This window comes from Pan troglodytes, chromosome 8, assembly GCF_028858775.2.
Source record: "Pan troglodytes isolate AG18354 chromosome 8, NHGRI_mPanTro3-v2.0_pri, whole genome shotgun sequence".
In the NCBI taxonomy this organism is placed as follows: domain Eukaryota; kingdom Metazoa; phylum Chordata; class Mammalia; order Primates; family Hominidae; genus Pan; species Pan troglodytes.
Genome location: NC_072406.2, coordinates 125,817,298 through 125,841,953, shown reverse-complemented (window position 1 = coordinate 125,841,953; position 24,656 = coordinate 125,817,298). Strand labels below are relative to the sequence as shown.

Sequence of the window (24,656 nt, the reverse complement as noted above, 5' to 3'; positions counted from 1 at the left end):
CTGCTGTTGGCTAGTTCTGTGACATCAGGAATGTTACTGAACCATTTTGTGCCTTGATTTCCTTATCTGTACATTGAAGATCAATATTAACTCATTAAATGAGTTAATATTTGTAAAACACGCCACATAATAAGCATCATGCAAGTGTTTGTTAAAGAGAATAAAATATTACACTAAGTGCAATAAGCCAGTCACTAAAGGGCAAGCATTGCATGATTCCACTTTCAGGAGGTACCTTGAGTAGTCAAGATCACAGACAGAATATAGAACGGTGGTTGCCAGGGGCTGGAGGGAAGGGGAAATAGCCAGTTAGTGTTTAATGGAGATAAAGTTTCAGTTACGGAAGATGAAAGAAAGCCTGGAGATGGATGGTGGTGATGGTGACACAACCATGAGAATGTCATTCTGATCTATACATTTAAAAATGGTTATGATGGTAATTTTACGTTATGTATATTTTACCACAATTAAACAAAATTAAAGAAAAATAAATAAAAATACTAGCTTGGCTGTCCATTTAGGATACTGAGGAGAGGAATCATAAACCATGTAGCTAGTTGGCCCGGCTAGAACTCACCAAAGGTTCTATGATACTAACTAACCAGCTATAGGTTAACTAACCATTACTTTTAATGTCAAAAACCGCAATTACTTTTGCACCAACCTATAACTAGCTAATACACATATCCTTTCTTCTTCTCTATGATTAATGAGGGGGGAGGAATAATATTTAGAATTTCTTGAGCAAATACTATGTGCAGACACTGATCTAGGTACTTTACATGAGTTATTTTTAATTCCTACAAGACTAGAAGTAGGCCTCATTTATCTTTATTTCACTGATTTAAAAAAATGGAATCTCGGAGAGGTCTCATAACCTTCCCCAAAGGTGGTACAACACGTTGGAGCCTTGGGGCCGTTTTTCAAGCCCAGGACACTGCAAAGTCCAGCTACCTCACCAGTTCCAGGCAGAGTAAGAGTGGCCTCTCCCATTTGAATTAACAAGACACTTTGCATTATCTCCCCAGTGATTCTTGTATTAGTTTTGACAGTAGAGGTACAAGGTGATGGTGATGAAAGTTGGAGTTCTTAGCTTATTTTAAGAGTACACAAATTAGGACAGTTAGAAAATGGGAGTTTTGTCTTCACTGGAACTGACTGCATGTAAAGTCAGAAAAAATAAATGCTTTACTAGTTTGATAGGACAATAAGCAAGAATTCTCTGATTCTGACATGCTCTGGACTTGGGCAGAATGAATCACCTTTCAAAAGAACAGAAACGGCCGGGCGCAGTGGCTCACGCCTGTAATCTCAGCACTTTGGGAGGCCAAGGCAGGCAGATCATGAGGTCATGAGTTTGAGACCAGCCTGGCCAGCATGGTAAAACCCCATCTCTACTAAAAAAAAAAAAAAAAAAAATTAGCCAGGCATGGTGGCACGCATCTGTAATGCCAGCTACTTGGGAGGCTGAGGCAGGAGAATTGCTTGAACCCGGGAGGTGGAGGTTGCAGTGAGCCGAGATTGCACCACTGCACTCCAGCCTGGGCGACAGAGTGAGACTCCGTCTCAAACAAAACAAAACAAACAAACAAAAACCAAACAGAAACTACAATTGGGACAAGTTCATATGCCTATCTGGGCCATTATACTTCTCGAAGCACGCTCACAAAATTCCTCTTGGCTCACAAGCTTCCTCACTCCATCCCCAAGAAACAGCAGGAGCTGGTATCATAATCTGCCTTTCAGGAAAGCAAAAAAATCAGGATGATGTGGTTGCCTTGTCTGGGTCGCCTGTTAGAACTTGGGCCAGACCCAGATCTCAGACTCCTGATTTCTAGTCTGGTCTAGGACATAACCTACTAGGGTACAAAAGGTCAGCTTGTAAGAGTAAAGTTGGAGGAAATTAGGAAAAATGCCTAGTTTAAAAAAAAAAAAAAAGATGGTGGGGACTTTTTTTGTTTTAGCTGTGAGGTTAAGAAAAATAGCAGTGATTTAGATTGTTCCTATCTACTTCCTGTGGGTCTGTGTCTAGTGAATTGATAGGATGTTACTTCCAAACACTTGCCCTAAATGCCAGAATACCTTAGGTGGCATCCATTAGAGAGGGTCGTGTAATAGGAAATGCATTTGTCCTGGAGTTAGAAGACCAGAGCGTGGGTTTTGGTTCTGCCCCTACTAACTGCACCCTTCAGTGTATCTTTCCTCCTCTCTGAAGCTCCACCCCTTCTTTTATTTTATTTTTTATTTTATTATTATTATTTTTTGAGACAGAGTCCTGCTCTGTCACCCAGGCTGCAGTGCAGTGGTGCCATCTTGGCTCACTGCAACCTCTGCCTCCTGGGTTCCCGGGTTCAAGTGATTCTCATGCCTCAGCCTCCCGAGTAGCTGTGATTACAGGTGTGCGTCGCCACACTTAGCTAATTTTTGTATTTTTAAGTAGAGACGGGGTTTCATCATGTTGGCCAGGCTGGTCTCGAACTCCTGGCCTCAAGCAATCCTCCTGCCTTGGCCTCCCAAACTGCCGGGATTACAGGTGTGAGACACCACACGTGGCCCACCCCTATATTTATAAAATGAGCATAATATTCTGTTGCCCAACATTGCAGGGCTTCTGTTAAAGATCTAATGAAATAATTTTGTGAACATGCTACATAAAAAATAACATAGTTCTAAAGTATATGGAATTATTATTCTCTATCTGCCACAAGGGAAAAGTTTACACTTACACTTCATTCTAGAAAGGATGACACAGATTTGTTACTTCCCAGGAATGAGTCTTTTGAAACTGTGACCATTCTGTATACAAATAATCTATTTCTTTTGCTGGACTTTAAGCTGATTTCATCATTTTACAAAGAGATTGAAGGCTCCTCAAGGAAACCTGCCTACTCCAGGACAGGTATGGACTGGTCAAGAGGGAGGGGGGTTTCTCACACTGAAATTCCTCTGCCCTGCACAGGCATCCTCCTGAGATGGGCCTGGCCACGGTGGGAGGATCGCCTCCCTTGGGTACAGGAAGAAGACAGATGGAGGGGTGGTAAGGGCTCAACTTTTCTTTTTTTGTGACAGGGCCTCACTCTGTCACCCAGGCTGGAGTGCAATGGTGTGATCATGGCTCACTGCACCCTTAACCTCCTAGGCTCAAGCAATCCTTCCACCTCAGCCTCTCAAGTAGCTGGGACTACAGGCACATGCCATCATGCCTGGCTACTTAAAAAAAAAAAAAAAAAAAATTTCAAGATAGGGTGTTGCCATTTTGCCCAGGCTAGTCTTGCACTCCTGGGTTCAAGTGATCCTCCCACCTTGGCCTCCCAAAGGTCTGGGATTGCAGGCATGAGCCACCACTCCTGGCAGCACTCACCTTTTTTAAGCAGATCTTGCATCTTGGCACAAGAGCAGTCATTATAGACAATCACGTCAAAACCCAGGCTTCGGAAGCACTTGAAGAGCGCCTCGGCATCTTTGTCTGTTCCGTTTCGAACACCCATACCTGTGGGAATCAAGCAATGAATCCACAGGTGAGCATCCCCTGGCTGAATACCACATGCGGGCGCCAGTGGGCCGGGCGCTAAATGTACTGGTGCCAGCTGCAGCAGAAACACTCCAAGTATATACAATGCCTTCCAAGGCCACAATTTAAATGAATTGAAGCAAACTCAAAGGGGAGGCTAACAGTGCAGCCTGCGCGCCAACAGGTGAGCCTCCTGGTAACATTCAGCTCCCATCAAAGCCAAGGTTCCCCTGGATTCTTAGCCCTTTGGTCAAAGCCCCGCATCAGCTAATACACGTGGTGGGGCCTTAGACCGAACATTCTTGATTTCCGCATAACCCTTTCCCCTGAATACAGGAACCTTGCCTTCAGAGGGGCTGTCTGCCACAGTAAGTAGGTGCAGCATTTCTCCCATAAATGTCTGATACAAATAGGAGAAGATGATAGGGAACCGGAAAGATGAGCCCATGCCCACACACCCACCTGTCACTTTATCAAAGTTCTTGTTGTTTATTATGATGCATTTGCCCAGCTTTTCAAAATTCATGTTGTACTGATATGTACGCACTCGGTCCCGGGTGGTCTTGATGGATCGCATGGTGACATTTTTCTTCTTCTTACTGGTGAAATATAAAGTTCCAGAGTCAGGGGCTGTGGAAGAAGTGTGTATAGTAACGTCTCTTCATTTTACTACTAGTGTGAAAGCGGGGGATGCCTAAGAAAACTGCAGTATCCTTGAAGAAAAGACCTGGCATGGACAGACGGCTCTGTTTAATTGTCATGTTTAAGTGGAACAGGGTCCCCTGGCAAATTTTATTAGATGCCAGAGAAATGCAAATTAAAATCACCATGTGATACCAGTACACACTTACCAGAATGGCTACAGCATAGAAGACGCAAAATGTTCAGCTCCCTGGATTATCAAACATTGCTGGTGGGAACCTACTTTGTACACCCATTGTGGAAAACCAGCAGAATGTACTGAAATGGAATGTATACATAACCTATGCCACAGCAACTCCCCTGGGAAAAGCAAACACGTTCACTAAGACAGGTCCACACGTCACAGCAATACCATTCAGCGATGGCCTCCAACAGAAAATGTACGTCCATTCACAGTCAAATGCACACATTGTTGAACGTTCGTCTAATGAAATACTATACGAGAATAAACAAACCACCACAATGTGAAGCAACGTGAATAAACCTCACAAATATAACAATGAGTGAAAGAACTGACATACAAAAGGGTATATACAAAGACAAAGTTAAAAAGAACAAAACTAATACCTAGGATCAGAAATCTGGAGATGGTTTTCCCTATGGTGGAGATCAGAGACCAGAGGGACATGGGGTCTTTCTTCAGTGTGAGTCATATTTTGTTTCTTGGTGTGGGTGCTGGTTACATGTGTGTTTCTGTTGGTGAAAATTTATCAGTATGTGCACTTTCTATGTGGATGTTATGTTTTAATAACATTTACATTAAAAGGGGGAAAAAGGAACAGAAGGATTACAACAAAAAAGTAGGCTCTTTCCAATCTCCAGACAACTGGTGGTCCAGTTTGCCAAAAGTCTAGCAGGTAGGCAGTGTGGTGGGGCATGAGGCACCATGGAGCGGGCAGAGGGACACATTTCCAATGAGGGTGGGAAGCTGTCTTGCCAGCCATCTATGCCAACGTGAGCCCCAGGAGGGAGACATTTCTCCGTTCTGAAAATCACTGAATCCCCAGTAGGGAGAACAATGCCCGGCATATAAGTTGCTGAATAAATATTTGTTATATAAATGAATGAATAGAATTGCATCCACTTCATTTTACAGATACGGAAACTGAGGTCCATGGGGAGACGGGGATTGTCCCAGGTCACCCAGCTAGTGATGGGCGGGTCCCAGTCTGCAACACTGTCCCCTGGAGTATTCAATAGAGTGATCTGCCCGCCCTTCTCCCATGGCGCCCAGCCGGAGTTAGAAGCAGCAAAATAAAAGTCAAAACCCAGCTTGTTACCTGACAAACATGGGGTCAAGGGTACTGCCCTTGAGTTGTCATGGACTTTTATGGTTGGAGTTTCTCAGAATCTCTGAAAGGGCATGGCCTTCCCCCTCTCCGCCCCCACTTCTATCTTACTCCAAATTACAGACGCACTCTGTGTGTCTAAGCCGCAGATGCTGCATTGCTGTTCTTCCCCTTGAGCATGACTTTATCCTGCACTTGCGGAAGGCCAAATTTCTTCCATGATGCCATGTTACTTTTAAAAGAGAAATATCCGGAATCAGTTTTGCCTTCTCTGGGCTTCTCCACTGTTTTGTATTTTGTCTGGTTTACAGGGTGACGCTGGGTTTTCTTCACATTTCCTTCCACAAAGAAGCAGCACAAAAGAGCGCTGGACTTGCAGCTAGTCGGAGCTCTGCGTCCACCCGCCCGTGGGACCTGATCCGTGAGTTGTTACCCTTTGCAGAAAACCAACTTCCTCTCATGTGACGCAGTCAGTTGCATGCAGTAGGTGACGCATTTCATGACTGTCGCAAAATTAGATGGGAGGTGCAGTGGCAGCAGGTACTTCCTGTGATGTATCCCCACCCCCTGCCCCTTGGAGATGTATCAGCAAAGGGAGTTTCTGCACTGTTCAAGGACACACCATTCAGGCAGCAATAGGATTTCCTTATTGCCACCCTGTTAATGACTGCTATTGACAGTGTCCTCTGTACTTTTTAAAATATGTGTGCACAGCCTTTCGAACACACAAAATCTCTGGTGTTCGATAGGTGCCTCAGAGGTAGGTAGAGGGGGGATAATCATGCCCATTTTACAAGTAACAATAATAATTAACATTTGTCAGTGCTTACTAGGGGCCCAGATATTGTTAAAACTCTCATCTGCATGTCCTCACTGAATTCTGATAGCAACTCAAAGAGGGAGGCAGATATCATCGTAACCCCCTTTAAGGATGAGCTGCGGAGGCTTGGGGTGGGCAAGTAACTAGCTTAGGGTTGTGAGGGGGCACAGCAAGTCCAAATCCAAGCAAGTTGGCCATGGATTCAAAGAATTAAAATTGTTAAAAATCTCCATACTGCTCAAAGCAATCTACAGATTCCATGCAATCCCTATCAAAATACCAATGACGTTCTTCAGAGATAGAAGAAAAAATTCTAAAATTTATATGAAACCACAAAAGACCCAGAATAACCAAAGCCATCCTGAGCAAAAGGAACAAAACTGGGGAAATCACATTACCTGACTTCAGATTATACTACAAAGCTATAGTAACCAAAACAGCATAGGACTTGCATAAAAACAAGACACATGGACCAATGGAAAAAAAAGAGAAAATCCAGAAATGAATCTATGCATTTACAGTAAACTCATTTTCAACAAAGGGGCTAAGAGCATACATTGGGGTAAGGACAATGTCTTCAATAAATGGTGCTGGGAAAACTAGATAGCCATATGCAAAAGAATGAAACTGGACCCCTAACTCTTGCCATATACAAAAATTAAATCAAAATGGATGAAAGATTTAAAGCTAAGACCTGAAACTATGAAAATACTAGAAGAAAATGTTGGGGAAACTCTCCAGGACATAGGTCTGGGCAAAGATTTCTTGAGTGAGACCTCAAAAGCAGAGGTGACCAATGCAAAAATAGTACCTAAGTCCAGAAGAAGTATATTTATGTAGCTATTTCTTATTAATACCTGCCACCTATGGGCCAGGAGCTTTATAAAATAACTGCATGTTCTCACAGCCATGCTGCCTTCGTGTAGATAAGAAAATTCAGGTTCAGAGTTGGTATGTGATTCCTGGTGGTCTGACCCCAAAGGGTGTGGTTTCTCTACTAGACTATTTTTTCTTTGAGCAAACACTGTTTTTGATACTAAAATTCAGGACAGGACTTACTCATCTTCCAGGTTACTTTTGTGGAGGGTGGAATATAATCTGTGACCTTTCTGAAATTAGGTCTCCTGGTGCAATTAACCCCTCTACCAAGGTAGCTTCAGGATAGGCTTCAACCAGTGCTCTCTGCAACCCTTCAGAAAATGCCAGAATGGGATAAAAGAAAAGAACACTGAATAGGTAAAGTAGAGTTTTTATTTATTTATCTATTTTTGAGATGGAGTCTCTCTCTGTCGCTCAGGCTGGAGTGCAGTGGCACGATCTCGGCTCACCGCAACCTCCGCCTCCCAGGTTCAAGTGATTCTCATGCCTCGGCCTCCTGAGTAGCTGTGATTACAGGTGTGCACCACCATGCCCGGCTAATTTTTGTATTTTTAGTAGACAGGTTTTCACCATGTTGCCAAGGCTGGTCTTGAACTCCTGACCTCAGGTGATCCACCCGCCTCACCCTCCCAAAGTATTGGGATTACAGGTGTGAGCTACCGCGTCTGGCCTAAAGTAGGGTTCTGAACATGTCAACTGAATTTCAGAGCAAGCTTCCTGGGTCCTGCAGCTAATTTAAGGCTATTCAAAGATCCTAAGACTAGCATGAAGTCTAGCAGGCTGGAAGTCACAGTTTATGCACTAAAATCCTTTCAGAGATAAAGTCCTACTTCTTTTCTTCTGTGGTATGGATCTCTATGATGATATCCAAGTAAAAAACAAGCTGGGATGTTTTAAAAGCTGTCATTAGCTCATCCTCAGTGATGAGCAAAACAAAACTAGCAAGCATCCTTTAAGAGAAAAACAGAATTAGATATGTTATGTAAAAAATAAAAGGACTCTGGTTCTATCAGAATAAAATTTGGAAAATTAACTGGTTACATAAAAAGAACACAACAGGGGAAGAAAGAGAAACACTTTAAGAAAACACTGTCCATGGTTATGAAAAGTACCTTACAATTGAATATGAAATGTGGTCCTCACTCCTGGTAAATATCTCAAAAGGGTGATACCTAGCCTGCCCCTAAATTGAACTCCTATTTCTCAAAATGAACTTAATATCTGCTTCCTCCTTCTGGATTTGAGTCCGCCAATATTAATTTCTCCTTCTAAGCAAAAGAGCTTAGCTAGTCTGCCCCTAAAATGAACTCTTATTTTTCAAAATGAACTTGGTATCTGCTTCCTCTTTCTGGATTTGAGTCAGTCAATATTAATTTTTCCTTCTAACCAAAATAGCTTTTTGTTCAACCCACATCTTCCCAGACCACAGATGTGTGTTTGTGAGTGACTATCAATTCAATCCCTTCTTAGGAGGATGAATTCAATTCATCCTCCTAAGAAGAGCTGGCCTTGGGAAAACTCCATCCATAGCTTAACTGTGAGGAAGCAAACCCCGATGATTAAAACATGTAACTGGAGACAGACAAAGAAAAGGTGCAAATGATTGTCTAGAAGGCATCAGGAGGAAAGCACCAGAAAAAAAGCGGGGAGAGGGACTAAAAGTCCACTGCTTATAGATATATTCTGCAAGAATGAGAGTCCAAGAGATTAGGCTTCCACCTAAGCTGTGATGTTTTGAGGCACCTTCTTTCCCCTGGGGATTAAATCCCTTTCATCCCCATTCTCCCTTTGAGGCTACAGTGAGAGCCACCATATTGGTAGAAAGTGATTTGCCATCCTGTCCCCTTGACCTTGCAGCCACCACTGATTGGTCCAGGGGGCACCTGATCCCCAGGCTGGGTCAATCAGCCCTCTTCCCTGGGAATTTGAGAACTGAAATTAAGAAAAAGAGTCATTCTGTCAAGGTGGTTAAAATGAGAGTTGGTGGCCGCCATGTTTTACCATGTGGCCTGAGGAGCCAAGAGGACAGACTGGCAAAGATTGGGCAGAACAAAGCCAATGGATAAGAGAAATGTGGGAATGGAAGAGGAGAGTGGGTAACGTTCACCCAAGATTCCTGTGAGCCTGAGCGTTCCTTTAAAAAGAGAAATCAAGCTGGGCACAGTGGCTCACGTCTGTATTCCCAGCACTTTGGGAGGCTGAGGCGGGCAGATCACCTGAGGTAGGGAGTTCAAGACCAGCCTGGCCAACGTGGTGAAACCCCATCTCTACAAAAATTAGCTGGGCGTGGTGGCTTGTGCCTGTAATCCCAAGCTACTCAGGAGGCTGAGGCAGAAGAATCACTTGAACCCGGGAGGCGGAGGTTTGAGTAAGCCGAGATCATGCCATTGCACTCCAGCCTGGGTGACAGAACAAGACTGTCTCAACAACAACAACAACAAAAAATCAGATTCCACCATCACCACTTAAAGCCCTCCCAGGGCTCCCTGTGAAACTCTGTTCCAGGGTTTCCGAAGCCTTCAGGGTGTCCCTGCTGGCCTGTCGGCCCCAGTCCTGGTGCAGCTCTCCCCTGCACGGTTCAGACCTGCTTGCGGAGGATCACAGGGCATGGCAGGACCCAGGGCACCCACGATGGCTCCCACCCGGTGGAGCTGGCCACTATCCCTGGGTCTCTTGTCTCTGCACACAACAACCCTAGTTCATTGGGCATCATGCTGCTTGCTCCCTCAGGCCCTGGAACGCTCAAGGTACATCATCTTCTGACCTGTTGTCCACCATTGCCTCCTAACTGGCTTCTCTCCAAAGTGAGCTTTTAAATAAAATGGTAAGGCCAGGTGCGGTAGCTCGTGCCTGTAATCCCAACACTTTCCAAGGCCAGTGTGGGCAGATCACTTGAGTCCAGGAGTTCGACAGGGAGAAACTTGGTCTCCACAAAAAATACAAACAAACAAACAAACAAATAAATAAATAAATAAATAAATAAATTTAGCCAGGCGTGGTGGTGCACGCCTATAGTCCCAGCTGCTTGGGAGGCTGAGGTGGGAGGATCACTTGAGCCTGGGAGGCAGAGGCTGCAGTGAGCCGAGATCGCGCCACTGCATTCCAGCCTCGGCAACAGAGACCCTGTATTTAAATATATATATATATATAAATCCAGTCAGATTAGTTCCTTGCCCAGAGCCATCCAGTGGTTTTCCCATATGCTGGGAAGGAACTCCAGGGTCCTGACCACAGCCCACAGGGCCTACATGAGTTACTACCCCTATTATATCCACTTTTTCCTTCCCACTCCTGCCTCAGCCTCAGGAGTAGCTGGGATTACACGTGCACGCCACCATAACCGGGCAATTTTTTTTGTATTTTTTTAGTAGAGATGGGGTTTCATCATGTTGGCTAGGTTGGTCTCGAACTCCTGACCTCAGGTAATCTGCCCACCTCGGCCTCCCGAAGTGCTGGGATTACAGGCGTAAGCCACCACACTGGCCCCTGCTTTAATTTTTAAATTCATCACCTGACCTCAAATTACAGAGCTATGTTTTCTCCTGCTAGAGTGTAAACTCTATGAGGGCAGGACCTGGACTACTTCACTGCAGTTCCCCCAGCTTCTACAACAGTGCCAGACACATAGCAGGTGCTCAACAGTGTTTTGTGAATGAGTGAAGAGCGTTTTGTGCTGAAGAAACACCACAGTCAGAGGCCCTGGGCCACCTCTGTTTAGGTGATCAGCTAAACAGAGCTGCCGTCCTGCCTGGTGACCAGCAGGACATGTCAGGGGCAGGTGAGGGAGGGGCAGGCACACTGGTACCCGCACTTCCATTTTGCCAATTCTTGTTGCAAGGCTGCTGCAGAGACACTCATTAGGTACAGCCTCATTAGGCTCAAAGCTCACATATAGGAAGAGAACAGATTTCTGAGAGGGAGTTAATTTAGGGCAGCCCCTGCCTGCTGATTCTGCAGGAACACAGGACAACTCTTGCTTGAGTATTTCTTTCAGGTGGGAGACCTAATACTACCTGGAAACATTTTTGGAGTAATAAGTTTTCTTCCCTCATTTCCCCTGACTCTCCCATTTCCAGTGTTGAACCTTCATAGCACACTTCAATTACAAGAGCTATCTGGCAGACATAAGCTTATTCAATTAGTCACTCGCTCCCATAATAACCAGGTTGGATCATAAAGGGAGGGTTCTTTAATCAAAATCACACAGTACAGTAAACAAGAATGAGGAACCTCTTTATGTTCTGATGTGGGACAATCTCCAATAAGTCGTGTTAAGTGCAGAACAAAACCAAATTTCAGAACAATGGCAGCAGTGTGCTACCTTTTGGGAAAAAAAAACAGAAGAAAAGAAAATATGTTTAGATTTGCTCGTATCTGCATAAAGAGACACTTGAAGGATGGTGCAGTAGATAAATCCATGGATTCAGGGGCTGGGCTGCGTGGATTTGAATCCCTATTCTACTGCATAGCTGTGTGACTGTGGGCAAATTACTTAATCTCTCTGTGCTTGTGCTTCCTCATTTGTTAAAAGGACAAAATAACAGCATTTGCTCAGAGCCTGTAAACAAGTTAATCTTCACAAAGCATTTAGAACAGTGTGTGTCCTGTTGTAAGTGGTAAATAAACATCATGATTATTACTGTTATTGATACAGGAGATAGAAATTATTTAGGCAGATAGTAAGGGTATAAGAGTCCTCCACAGAATTTCCCTTTTAACAAAAAGCAGGCCCCAAATAATTTCTTTTTTTTAACAAAGAGCAGTCTGAAAAATCAAGCTGCAGACATAGATAAGCAAGCTGGAAGCTTGCACAGGTGAACACCGGCAGCTATGCCAGTAGAAAAGGGCTACTTAAGGGCCAGGTATGTTTAACATGGAGGCTCCACTCTTCCCTTTTCTTTGCCACCACATGTACAGTAAGGAAACAGGTAACATGGCGCTGGCCAGGTGGAGAACCAGCTGCATAATAAAAGATGAGTGTGGGGTGGCCAGCTTTTTCATGCCCTATGCAAATGACACACCTAGCCCTAAACAGTTTTTGGTGCCCTATGCAAATGACACACCCGGTTCAACCAATCTTTTGCACCCTATGTAAATCAGCCACTGCCTCCTCAAGCTCATCTATGAAACTCCTTGCATTCCACTGCGGAACCAGCAATCCATTTCTCTTGGACCCCTCTCTCTGCAGTAGAGAGAGCTCTTCTCTTTCTTTTGCTTATTAAACTTCCACTCTGAACCTCAGTATTTGTGTGTCTGTGTCTTAGTTTTCCGTGGCCGTGAGACAATGAATCTTGGGTATTTACTCCCGACACTGACGCCGGTTCATTATTATGTCTATCTTTCAGCGTGGTTATCTGTGTTACAGGGAGCTGGGAGCAGACAGTAGGCAAGAGTGGAAGAACTCTGTGTAACTTTTTATTATATGCAAATAAGTTATTTAAAACACTAAACTAATAATTGCCATTTAACAGTTAAAAGTCTCTTGCTTGCTACAAATGGATTTCAAGATCTGGCTTATTTTGAAGATCACTGGATTCATACTTTTTTGTGCTAATTGAGGGGGCTCCCTAGACACCCCGTTTTTCTATTTTTCACTGTGACTTTATCCCTCTGCCTAGCCTTTTAAACTTCTTACTCCTGTGTCAGCAATAACAACAATAATAAATAGTTGTAATAAACATCATTTTTTGATCATTTACCACTTTACATATATTATCTCATTTAATCTTCAAGAGTTCTATGAGGTATTAACTCCATTTCACAGAGAGGGATGAAATCAGCTTGCCCAAAATTACAAAGCTAGAGAGGAATAGAGCCTGGATTCATTCCAAGGTGTAACACCAAGTCTCCTATTCCAGAGTTTCTCAACTTTGTTAAAATTCGGATTCCTATGCTTTGCTCTAGACCTACAGAATGAGTCTCGGGTCAGGTGTGGGCGTTCTCCTGGGACGATCTCCAATAAGTAGCATTAAGCACAGAACAAAAGCAACATGCAGATCAATGGCAGCAGCAGAGGGTCTGGGCATCTCGGACCCTCTGAAGCTTGAGGGTCACGATGACAAGCCTGTCTGTCCACTGCATAGGTCCTCTTGGCTCTGACCTTTCATTGCTGTCTCTGATCTTGTTTCAAGCCCCTCGCCTACTTCCCCAGCCCGTGGAAGCGGAGAAGTTGATGGAAGATGTTGGCCCCACATTCCTGCGTGGTGCCGATTCACACTCCTGTGTGGGGCGGAGAACACCAGCTCGCTCTGCGGTATCAAACACCTCTCCAGCTGTGCACAGCCTTTTGGCTCCTTGGCTCTTGGCCAGAAGATGGAACCTGACATACCTCAGGAAGCACGGCCTCTGGAAGGTGCCCCTCTGCAGCAGTGAGGGTATGTTTAGGGCCATGGGGGCAATTTACAACTCTCCTTGGAACCTGCAAGGTCTCCCAGCAATGACAGCTGAGCTGAACATTAAACTGAAATTCCTTTAATGCCACCACAAAAATCCTTCCAGGAAATGCCCCAGCAGGCAGTGTCATCCTTAGAGTCTCCTTCCTTTGTAACAAACTGTGTAGAGTCCCCAGGGCAGCCTAGGTGTGAGCAGTAATTCACTCTCAGCACAGTCAGAGGAGGCATGCTTTGTGATCCCAGTCCCAGCAGCGAAGAAAAGAGTTACTGTCTGCTTGGAAATCAGCTGCTGGAGTCGAGCAGATATCAGATAAACAACTGCTATTAGACAGAAGAAAGGGCCTCAAGGGCTCCCAGGAGATTGTGCTAATTAATTAGCCAATGGCACAAAGAAGGCAACAGTCCATAGCTCAGTCCAGCAGGTTCTCCCAGGGGTGGGAGCTAGGGAGGGAATAAGAAGGAAAATAAAATGCTTTCAAAGGTCCAGATTAGAAACTTCTTCAGCTGGCAATCATCCCCAAAGACATGATTTTCTAAAAGTGGCTGCTGTTGTTTCTCCAGGTTCCTAGGACCTCACTGCAGAAGATGCTGAAGCATGTGAGAACTGCTGTACCCCGCCAAGAGGAGGGGCAGGAGGAAAAGGCCACTGAGATTCTTTCAAGTCCAGATCAACGGGTATGAGTCTTTCTTCCGAAGCTGATGAACGACACAAACGGTGGAGGAACCACTTCAGATATTTTTTAAGTCACCATGAAGAAGTATGAATATTTTTATAGGCTTATGCTTTACAAATTGAATTAACAATCATTATCCCACTGATTCTGCAAAGTACAGATGAGAGGCAAAGAAAGACAAGGCAAATAAAACTGGCCAGGGTAGTTTTTCCTCCAGAGTTTGTCACTTCCCATTCTATCCATCCTCCTCTTTTTCCTCTCTTTGCTAACTGCTGATGCAACTACCTTTACTTTGGCCCTGTTTATATTCGGAAGACTTTTACTAAGATTACTTTGCGAAGAAACATAGGATTCTTGTTTTGGAACCTGCCATTAAGTGCAAAGTCCAAGATAAACCAGAGCAGTGAATTGAAAGTTCTAAATCCGCTTAAAAGCTTCTGTGTTCCACAATTCACTGCAGATTAAAAAAAGGAAACCTGGCTACTAAATCACTATGCTTAGAGCCAGACAAGCAAGATCACAGCACACTACAATATCTTGGTAGAATGACTTATTAAGTGCACTTAAGTGTACACTAAAATGCAAAGGAAAGTTAACACAGCAGGTTGAACCCAGTGCTTCCTAACCATCCCAACTCTCTTCATGCTGAGCTTCTTCGCCAATATGGGCAAGTACCACTATCTTCATTTCCAGATGTGTTCAGATAAGCATAAATCTCTGCTAGGAACACAAATAATGCCAGCATCAACTATCAGGAAGGAACCAGAGTGTCCTAACTTCTTAGGTAGAGAGCCATTTCCTGCAACTTCTAATTTCACAGTGTGAGGTCAACTCAGTCATTTTCACTACAACAGTCAAGAGTCAAAAAATTATAACCAAGCTCTCATGATTATTTAGATAAAAAGACCTCCTTGAAGAGCCTACAGCAACTTGTATCAGAAAACATTATAGGATAAAAATATTCTGCCTACTTTACAAAGAAGTGAAAAACCTTAGAAAGAGTACAATGGATTTTTACAATCCACTCCGGGTGCAAGTGTAATTTTCCCCATCACTGGAGTGGATAAATACAGGTTTTATCCTCTTATGGATCCCCTGGGCTACTCAAAATGTGAATTATGCCTTTCTATATTTGGAAAGGAATATAAGCATGCAAGAAGCCCACTGCGATTAATTTTCTAAAGCATCACCATGAATAGGATTCCCAGTAGCTCTATCTGCCTGCAGACATTCATCAGCATGAAAGCAAACACACCACCAGGCTCACATTTCCCCAGAGCTGTTTCATTCGGAACTAGAGCTCTGGTTTTCGTAGCCACTTTGTCTAAATATTTTTGGGATGATTCATTCATGGTCTCAACATCTCAACAGAGGGCATCCCCACAGTCCTAACATATTAAGGCACAGAGCAAGACAGAGAAGAAAAGAAAGAGTGCAGGTAGTAGTACCTAGTGTCTCCATCTGAAAACAGTCCCCTCTGCATCAGAACTAGGCTGTGCTCTGCGACGACAGGAAGTGAGTTTCCTTCTTCTCTGTAATAATAAAAACTCAACATGCTCGGAGCTCAGCAGGGGATAGAAGACTGGCACAGGCCGCCTGGCCCTGAAGGCCTGTGACTGAATCAGCAGTGAACTGCACGCTGGAGTTTTCCACAGGACCATTCAAACTCGGGCTGGGAAGGTCACACTGGCCTCTCCCTTCTCTGCTGACCGGCAGAAATGCCCCGGCTCCCCATTGTAGCATCCCCCAACCCTGGGATGGCTCCTGTGGAAAAAAGCAACTGTCTGTGAGCGTGGGTCCAAAGGAAAAAAGAAAACAAAATTTCCATAAACATGCAGCCAGGAGCACAAACTTTAAGAGTGAAAAATTGGAAACGACAGGGGAATAGCTAAGCAAGAGACAGAGTATCAACAGAACAAACCATCATACAGTTAAAGTTGATGAGCATCACACATGGTCAACCCACCGAAGTGCCAAATCTACAACAGGCTGCAAACAGCACTCACATGACGGCAAAACATGTCAAACTATATGTAAGTTAATCAACAAAAACAGGAAGTGAGTGTGTGGTGAATTAAAGAGTTCAAGTTCATTAGGTTATGTTTTTCCTTTAAAGGTACTCAAGTGAATAAAAATAATAGGAGACCATGGAAGCATACCAAAGTCCTTCATTTTTAAATGAGGCATACAAACATTTTTCAATGATCTTGCATAAAGTGAACGATCCAGGAGTTGCTGTATTTCCCCATCTCAACCCTCCAAATGCAACAAGGAAAATGCGAACACATAAAAACCCAACACTTATAAAGTGAACGGCTCAGCAACACTTCTCTCAATTTCTTGGTTCAGGACCACAGTCTAGAAAGGGTGTGAAGCTGATACAATGAGGTTATGACACCTGCTACCCTGCACAAGCCTCTCGATCACCTGCCATCCTCAGGTCTGTGAACAGGAGAGAAAATTCACTCTATACATTTTTTCTCTGAAAGTCAGTTGCAAAAATATAAACATGGGGAAGCAAACTCAGTTTAAAAGAGGCTAAGGAGAAGAATAGATCCCCCTCCCCAAAACATACCAACCTCCACATTTCCCTCTTTCCCCTAAAAAAAAACAAAAACAAAAAAACAAAACCAGTAGGGTCCCTGACAATAAAAATTGACAAATGACTTTAAAACAAATCATCCAGGGGGTATAAAAGGCTGAATTGTCTTTAAATAGCCTAATAGACTGAATGGAGGATACAACAGGTCTGTATTATGGCTGCAGGGTCCAGCATTAGAACAGCTAACATACTTCAGTCCTTAATCACTCCACCTATTTTTTCCCCTTAAAACTGACCATTGGCTCATGCCCATAATCCCAGCACTTTGGGAGGCTGAGGCAAGCAGATTACCTGATGTCAGGAGTTTGAGACCAGTCTAGCCAACATGGTGAAACCCTGTCTCTACTAAAAATACAAAAAAATTAGCCAGGAGTGGTGGCACGTGCCTATAATCCCAGCTACTCGGGAGGCTGAGGCACGAGAATTGCTTGAACCTGGGAGGTGGAGGTTGCAGGGAGGCGAGATCACACCACTGCACTCCAGCCTGGGCAACAGAGTGAGACTCCGTCTCAAAACAAAACAAACAAAATTCTCATCATCACAGATCCTTGAGAGAAAGAAAACCAGCAGCTCAGGGGTTAAACATGCAATGCCACACTCACATTTCCTGTCTGTGACCACATGTTCATGTGAGAAGCAACTGGTTATGTTTTCATAGTACTTTTCTATTACTAGGCTTAATTTTTCTCTGCTAATAGTGTTCTAGGTTTCTATTACTGTGAAAAGCTGATGATTTACCTTACCTTTTCACTTTAATTTTTCCCCTCTAGAAGAGCAATAACTGAAAACATCTGGAGGTATCCCACACATGCAGAAGCTACAGCTTTGCAGTTTCTAGACCTCTGCCCACGTTTTGGTGTCCTGTGCTTGCTGCTCCTGAAACGTGCACTTGGCCCTCTTCACTGGAAAGCCCACTGCTTGCCCTGCTGGGACAGCTGTCCCTATGCCATCCCTCCGCCACTGGAAAGCCCACTGCTCACCCTGCTGGGACAGCTGTCCCTATACCATCCCTCTGCCAAAGTGAAGCAGAGAAGAAGCCGTGTACATGAAGAACATTTGCTGACCCACTTGGGTGGAAGGAAAAAAGCACTCTGTGGGTGGATTAATGTGGATGAGCAGCCTGATGCCACCAAAGTCGTGGGTGCCACCTGACGCTGGGGGGAAGCACTGGACAAGTTAGGCCTGTGTCTCGGTCCTGGTCCTCTTGGGTGGCTACGTATCACCTCTCTGGTCTTCCTTTCCTTGATCATAATGAAGGGAATTAGGTAAGTTCTCCCAGTGTTAAAATCATGATTCTATGATTTCTTCCTCAGCAGGCACATTCAGGTAATTCAGGAAGCTGACGGTTACTCTGATTCTCATAACAATCCCGTGGGCAGAGATCAATATCTCTATTATGCAGATAAGGAAGCTGAGGCACAGGAAGGTCATGTGACTTGCTATAGTCCCTCAAATAGTAAGTGGGAGGAAGGGCCAGGATCTGAACCCCGGTTGTCTGACTCAACTTTGCTACTTCTATTATTTTACATAGTGTCATCACTGCTTCAAATACAGCATTAAATCTTTATCATTCTCTATGTACAAATTTGGGAGACAGGCATCCAATTTTCTGGAAGCTGAATTTGAATCCTCCCTTTATTGAAAAGTAAATGCCCTGCATAAATTTCAATGTTCATATTTTCTTTAGTGGGCCCAGATCTGGCCCCTTTCAATCAATGGGCATCATGGCACAATTTTTGCTTAACTTGGAACGTATTCTTTGGAATGAATTAAGGTCTGCCTTCTTTGTTCTTGTCTCTAATTCCAAAGCATTGCGTCTTCTAAAACAGTTTTTTAACCCCTCTCCAAATGAAAAAGCATGCCACTTGAATCTTCCTTATAATTATACAAATAACACATTTTTTTATAGGGATGTGTTTACATATCTTCACTCACTGGTGAAGAAGCCCAAGATGCCTCCAGGAGAGAGAATTATAACCAAGTGGCATTTATTAACCACCCTCCAGGGGGCAAAGGCTGGAAAACACAGATGATGCCGAGGGTAAAACCCGTGTGATCCGAGCCAGTGCCTGGAAAATAGGGAGTTTAGCAAATGTTGAGAATAGATCTTTTCTCCTGCTCTCTTCCACTGGGAAACCAGAAGGGTGAACAAACTCCTCAGCAGAGACACACGAGACTCCACGGAGGCCCAGGGGTAATCTGAGACTGTGGGAAACCTGTTTTCCCCTTTTTTTCCTTTTCTTGAATTCTGACCTTGAGCAGAGCTCAGAAGGGAGCCTCTGATTTCTCAGGTTCCTAGGACAGAACATCTTCTAGGCTGCTGGCCAGGGCTCGGTCTTGGACCTACAATGGCTCCTTGTGGCCTATGCTATTAAGACCTAACTCACCCTGTCCAGCAGATTTTGCCCACTTTCCTAGGCAGAAGCCACATCGGAGGCCTTGCCTGACCATCATCTCCACCCTGGCCCTGAGGTTCCACCGGTCCCCTGATACCCCCCCTGCTTTTCCTGACAACTCAAGTTTCAGCTCCTCCTCCAGTCCTTCCTTATCCTTCCCTCCTCAACCTCCCACAGCTCCAAGGCTATGTCCTACAATTCAGCAATTAGTTATTATTTTCTGTAGCTGTGCCTAGGCATTTGGTTAAAACTTTGACTTTATATCCAGGGCAAGGACTATAGGGTTATATTTACATCAAGACAGAACCCTGTTCAAGTGCAAGGAGGACCCTAGACCCTGTTCTATAAACTGTGGTTCATAATGAATATGGACTGGCCCCACAGTGATTTCCTCTAAATAACTAAAAACCTGAATGCTTTACTAATTTTAAGATATTTGGATTTTTTTTGTGCTTTTCTGTGTTTTCCAAATGTTCTTCAATAATCAGAAAATTACAAAATCACTAAATATTTTTTTAAAGAACAGGCTGGATTTTTAGTGCCTATGGACTGGAAATAAAACGATGCTGTCCTGCCATCTAGTGGCTGTGAGGCAAAAAAAGGCCAAGACAAGTCTAGGGGCTTGAAACTGTTAGTATTTGAAACCTGAGTCCCACCCTGGCTTTTTGGGGAAGGGGATATTTCTTTCTGCAACCCAGGATCCTTCATGTCTCCAGGGGAGGGCAGGTGAGCAGTCTGGTCCTTGATTAGAGTCAGGTCAGAGATGCTACTGCCTCCTCCACTGCCTAACAGTGATTCTGAGCTCCTTAGAGAAGGGAGCTGGAATAGGGTGGGATGGGATGGGAGGGAAGGTTGTAGGGGTGTGTGTGGGGGGGGGGGGGGGGGCGGAGCACCTTCAGCTACAACGAACATCCAGAGGAGCCAGTGGCACTCCCATGCATCGCACCCCAAATCTGTCATTGGGTCACATGGTGCTCCTGAAACTGCAGAGAGGACCTCGGGATACTTACTGTTTATTTTAATGACATCAACATCAGTCATGCTATGAAAAAGGTAGAGTGGACCAGAATGTAGACCCTCCAGGCTTATTTATCTTTCCAAAGAACTTAAAGCTGAGGGGTGGGGGGGACATACCACAGACCACATCTATTTTTGCAAAATAAAAGGTCTTTTAGGCAGAAGTCTTCCAGCAAGGTACTCAAAAACTTTCCCAGGGGTGCACAGTCTTAAGGGAAGAATAAATGGCCAGGTCCTCAACTGCCACTTGTATTTTTTTCTAAAACTGGTCTGTCAGAGATACCACTTTTCCCTTGCCCATTCTCCCATCTCCCACTGTGTAAAAGAAGGGCAGACTTTCTCACCCACCCTGAACCTCACTTACAGGGTGATGAAACCTCCAGGTCATCCACAAAGAGACAAACAAGATGTATCTGTGAGTCTCCTTGAATCAGGCACTGTGGTGGGGCTTCTTACTTATACATGAGTCTGATAAAGGGGAAGTATGTCACTAGTAATGGGGGTACGTGGGACCACACTGGGCTGTTCCAAATTCAAATATAGGCACAACTCAGATATACCGTCGGCTCAGTTTCAGACCACCACAGGAAAGCAAATATTGCAATAAATGGAGTCGCCTGACTTTTTTGGTTTCCCAATGGGTAGAAAAGTTATGTTCACACTATACTCCAGTCTGAGTATATGCAACAGCATTATGTCCAAAAAATACATATCTTAATTAAAACATACTTTATTGCTAAAAAATGCTAACAATCATTTGAGCCTTCAGTGGGTTGTAATTGTTGGGCTGGTGGAGGGTCTGGCCTCACCACTGATGCCTGCTGATTAATCTGGTGGTGGTTGCCGAAAATTAGGGCGGCTGTGACAATTTCTTAAAATAAGACAGCAATGAAGTTCGCTGCATCAAATGATTCTTCCTTTTATGAACAATTTCTCTGTAGCATACCATTCTGTTTGATAGCATTTTATTCACAGTACAACTTCATTCAAAATTCAAGTCAACAGAAAGGTGATTGTCCCCTCGCCTGTCACGCAATGCATGTTCCTGGCGAACCTGGCACTAAACCATTCAAAGATGACCTGCTTCTGGGTTGGGGTTTCGTATGTAGCAGAGCAGCATCCTCACTGCGATCTATTGAAAGTCAGCCCTCAACAAAACTGTGCGTTAAAAAAAAAAAAAAAAGGAAAAAGTTTAAAAGAAAACAAACAAAAAAAGAGTTAAAACACATACAAAATTCATGTCAATCCTCTCAAACTCTGTGGCTGCTTTACCAACTAAGTTTATGTAATATTCTAAATGTATATTTCAAAAATGTATCAGCACATTCACCAGCAGTAGATTCCATCTCAAGAAACCACTTACTTGGCTTATTCATAAGAAGAAACTCCTTATCTGTTCAAGTTTTATCATAAGATTGCAGCAATTCAGCCACATCTTCAGGTCTACTTCTAATTCTAGTTCTCTTGCTATTTCCACCACGATTGGCACATCTGCAGTTACTTCCTCCATTGAAGGAAGTCTTGAACCCATCAAAGTCATCCATGAGGGTTGGAATCAACTTCTTCCAAACTCCTATTAATGTTCGGACATCCTCCCATAAATCACAAATATTCTTACTGGCATCTAGAATGGTGCATCCTTTCCAGAAGGTTTTCAATTAACTGCCCAGATCCATCAGCGGTAACACTATAACTATAATGTTATTCCCAACATTATTTATGGCAATTATAGCCTTATAAAATGTATTTCTGAAATAATATTTCTCAAATAGTAAGACATTATTTCTTAAGCAATAAGACTTGGAAGTTGAAGTTACTCCTTGATCTATGAGCTGCAGAATGGATGTTTTAGCAGGCATAAAAACATTAATCTCCTTCTGCATCTTCACCAGAGCTCCTGGGTGACCAGGTGCAATGTCAATGAAAGGAATCTTATTTTAATGAGCAGTAGGTCTCAACAGTGTGCTTAAAATATCCAGTAAACCATGCTATAAACAGGTGTCATCCAGGCTTTGTTCTTCCATTTATAGGGCACAGAAAGAGTATAGATTTAGCATAATTCTTAAGGATTTTCAGACTGGTCAATGAGCATTGGCTTCGGCTTAAAGTCACCAGTCTGCCTAACAAGAGAGTCAAGCATCCTTATAAAGCACTGAAGCCAGGCATTGACTTCTCTTCTCTAGCTAGGACAATCTTAGATGGCATCTTCTTCCTGTAGAAGGCTGCTTTGTCTACATTGAGAATCTGTTGTTCAGTGTAGCCACTCTCACCAATGATCTTAGCTAGATCTTCTGGATAATTTGCTGTAGCTTCTACATCAGCACTTGCTGCTTCATGTTGAACTTCTATTTTATGGAGAAGGCTTCTTTCCTTAAACCTCATGGATCAACCATTGCTAGCTTCAAACTTTTCTTTTCCAGCTTTCTCACCTCTCTCACCTCTCTCAGACTTCAAAGAACTGCAGAGTTAGGGCCTTGCTCTGGCTTGGGCTTTAGCTTAAGAAAAAGTTGGGGCTGGTTTGATCTTCTATCCAGACCACTCAAACTTTCTCCAAGTCAGCAATAATTAGCAATAATGTTATTATCCATGTGTTCACTGGAATAGCACTTTTAATTTCCTGCAAGAACTTTTCCTTTGCATTCACAACTTGGCTGTTTGGCACAGGAGGCCTAGCTTTCAGCCTGTCTTGGCTTCAACATGCCTTCACTAAGTTGAATCACTTCTAGCTTTTGATTTAAAGTGACAGACATATCACTCTTCCTTTCAATTGACACCTAGAGGCCATTGTAGGGTTATTAATTGGCCCAATTTCAATATTGCCTCAGGGAATAGGGAGGCCCAAGGAGAAGGAGAGAGACAGGAATGGCCAGTGGGTGGAGCAGTCAGAACACACTTAACATTTATCATTTAAGTCGGCTGTCTTATACAGGTGTGTTTTGTGGCACCCCAAAGCAATTACAATAGTAACATCAAAGATCACTCATCACATTTACAGAGATTATCCTGGATTTGAACAACGACAACAAAAAAGATTACTGATCACAGATCATAGTAACAGATATAACACTAATTAAAAAACTTAAAATGTTGTGAGAATTACCAAAATGTAACATAGAGATACAAAGTGAGCATATGCTGTTGGAAAAATGGAGCCAATAGGTTTGCAGGGTTGCCACAAACCTTCCATTTATTAAAAATGCAATATCTGGGCCAGGTGTGGTGGCTCATGCCTGTAATCCCAGCACTTTGGGAGGCCAAGCGGGGGGTGGATCACTTAAGGTCAGGAGTTCAAGACCAGCCTGGGAAACATGGCAAAATCCTGTCTTTACTAAAATACATATAAAAATTAGCTAGGCGTGGTGGCATACGCCTGTAGTCTGGCTACTTGGGAGGCTGAGGCAGGAGAATCGCTTGTACCTGGGAGGTGGAGGCTGCAGTGAGCCAAGATCACACCACTGCGCTCCAGCCTGGGCAACAGAGTGAGACTCTGTCTCAAAAAAAAAAAAAAAAAAAAGAAAAGAAAAGAAAAGCAGTATCTGCAAAGCACAGTAAAACAAAGTATGCTTGTATATACTGAAAAATGTGTTAAAAAATATATATATAATAGAATGAAATGGAAGTGATGATGGTTCTTATTTAATGTCTTTGCCTTTTTCGTTCCCTTATTTCCAAAGATTTTTTATTATTGAGCTGGAGTCCTATGTATTGGTCTGTTCTCAAACTGCTATGAAGATGCTACCTGAGATTGGGTAATTTATAAAGAAAAGAGGTTTAATTGACTCACAGTTCCACATGGCTGGGGAAGCATGGTGGAAGGGGGAGCAGACATGTCTTACATGGCAGCAGGAGAGACAGAGTGTGTGTAGGAGGAACCGTCAAACACATAAAACCATCAGATCTCATGAGAACTCACTATCACCAGAACAGCATGGGGGAACCACCCCCATGATCCAGTCACCTCCCACGGGGTCTCTCCCTCAACACATAGGGATTATGGTGATTACAATTCAAGACGAGATTTAGGTGGGGACACAGAGCCAAACCATATCAGTCCTGTGAGAACAAAACAAACACTGATTCCAGGAGGTAAACATGGGGCTGGGCTTGGTACCCTTTCTTTCTTCCTTTCATCCTTCTTCCCTTCTACCCATCCATCCATTCATCTATCCAAGAATAAAAATTTAGAATTCAGAAACAAGATGACTGTCACAAGGATGCCTAATAACATATTCATTGAACTGAAAAATGGTATCAGACCTTTACTGACAGCAAACAAGTGTGGTATGGCTAACTGGTTTGACAGGGACTGGCTCTGTCCATTAGATTATAGAGCAGACAATTTTCATACATGAATGAGCTGCATTAGCAGCTCCA

General features: G+C 43.6%; 1 protein-coding gene across 13 annotated transcripts in view; it reads right to left on the bottom strand.

Moving 5' to 3' along the window:
- Nucleotides 1–24,656, bottom strand: part of CASP7 (caspase 7) — a 51,391-nt gene that overhangs the window by 5,689 nt on the left and 21,046 nt on the right. For 5 of the 13 annotated variants that reach the window (XM_016919380.4, XM_016919373.4, XM_016919379.4 and 2 more), the window contains 2 exons: nt 3,974–4,110; nt 3,362–3,490 (listed from right to left, as the gene is read on the bottom strand). In XM_016919380.4, the coding sequence (XP_016774869.2) occupies nt 3,362–3,490; nt 3,974–4,110 (266 nt within the window). Of the gene's footprint in view, nt 1–3,361; nt 3,491–3,973; nt 4,142–15,715; nt 16,032–24,656 lie in introns of all 13 variants that reach the window. The other 8 variants (XM_063782107.1, XM_016919372.4, XM_063782105.1 and 5 more) reach the window with 2 other exon arrangements.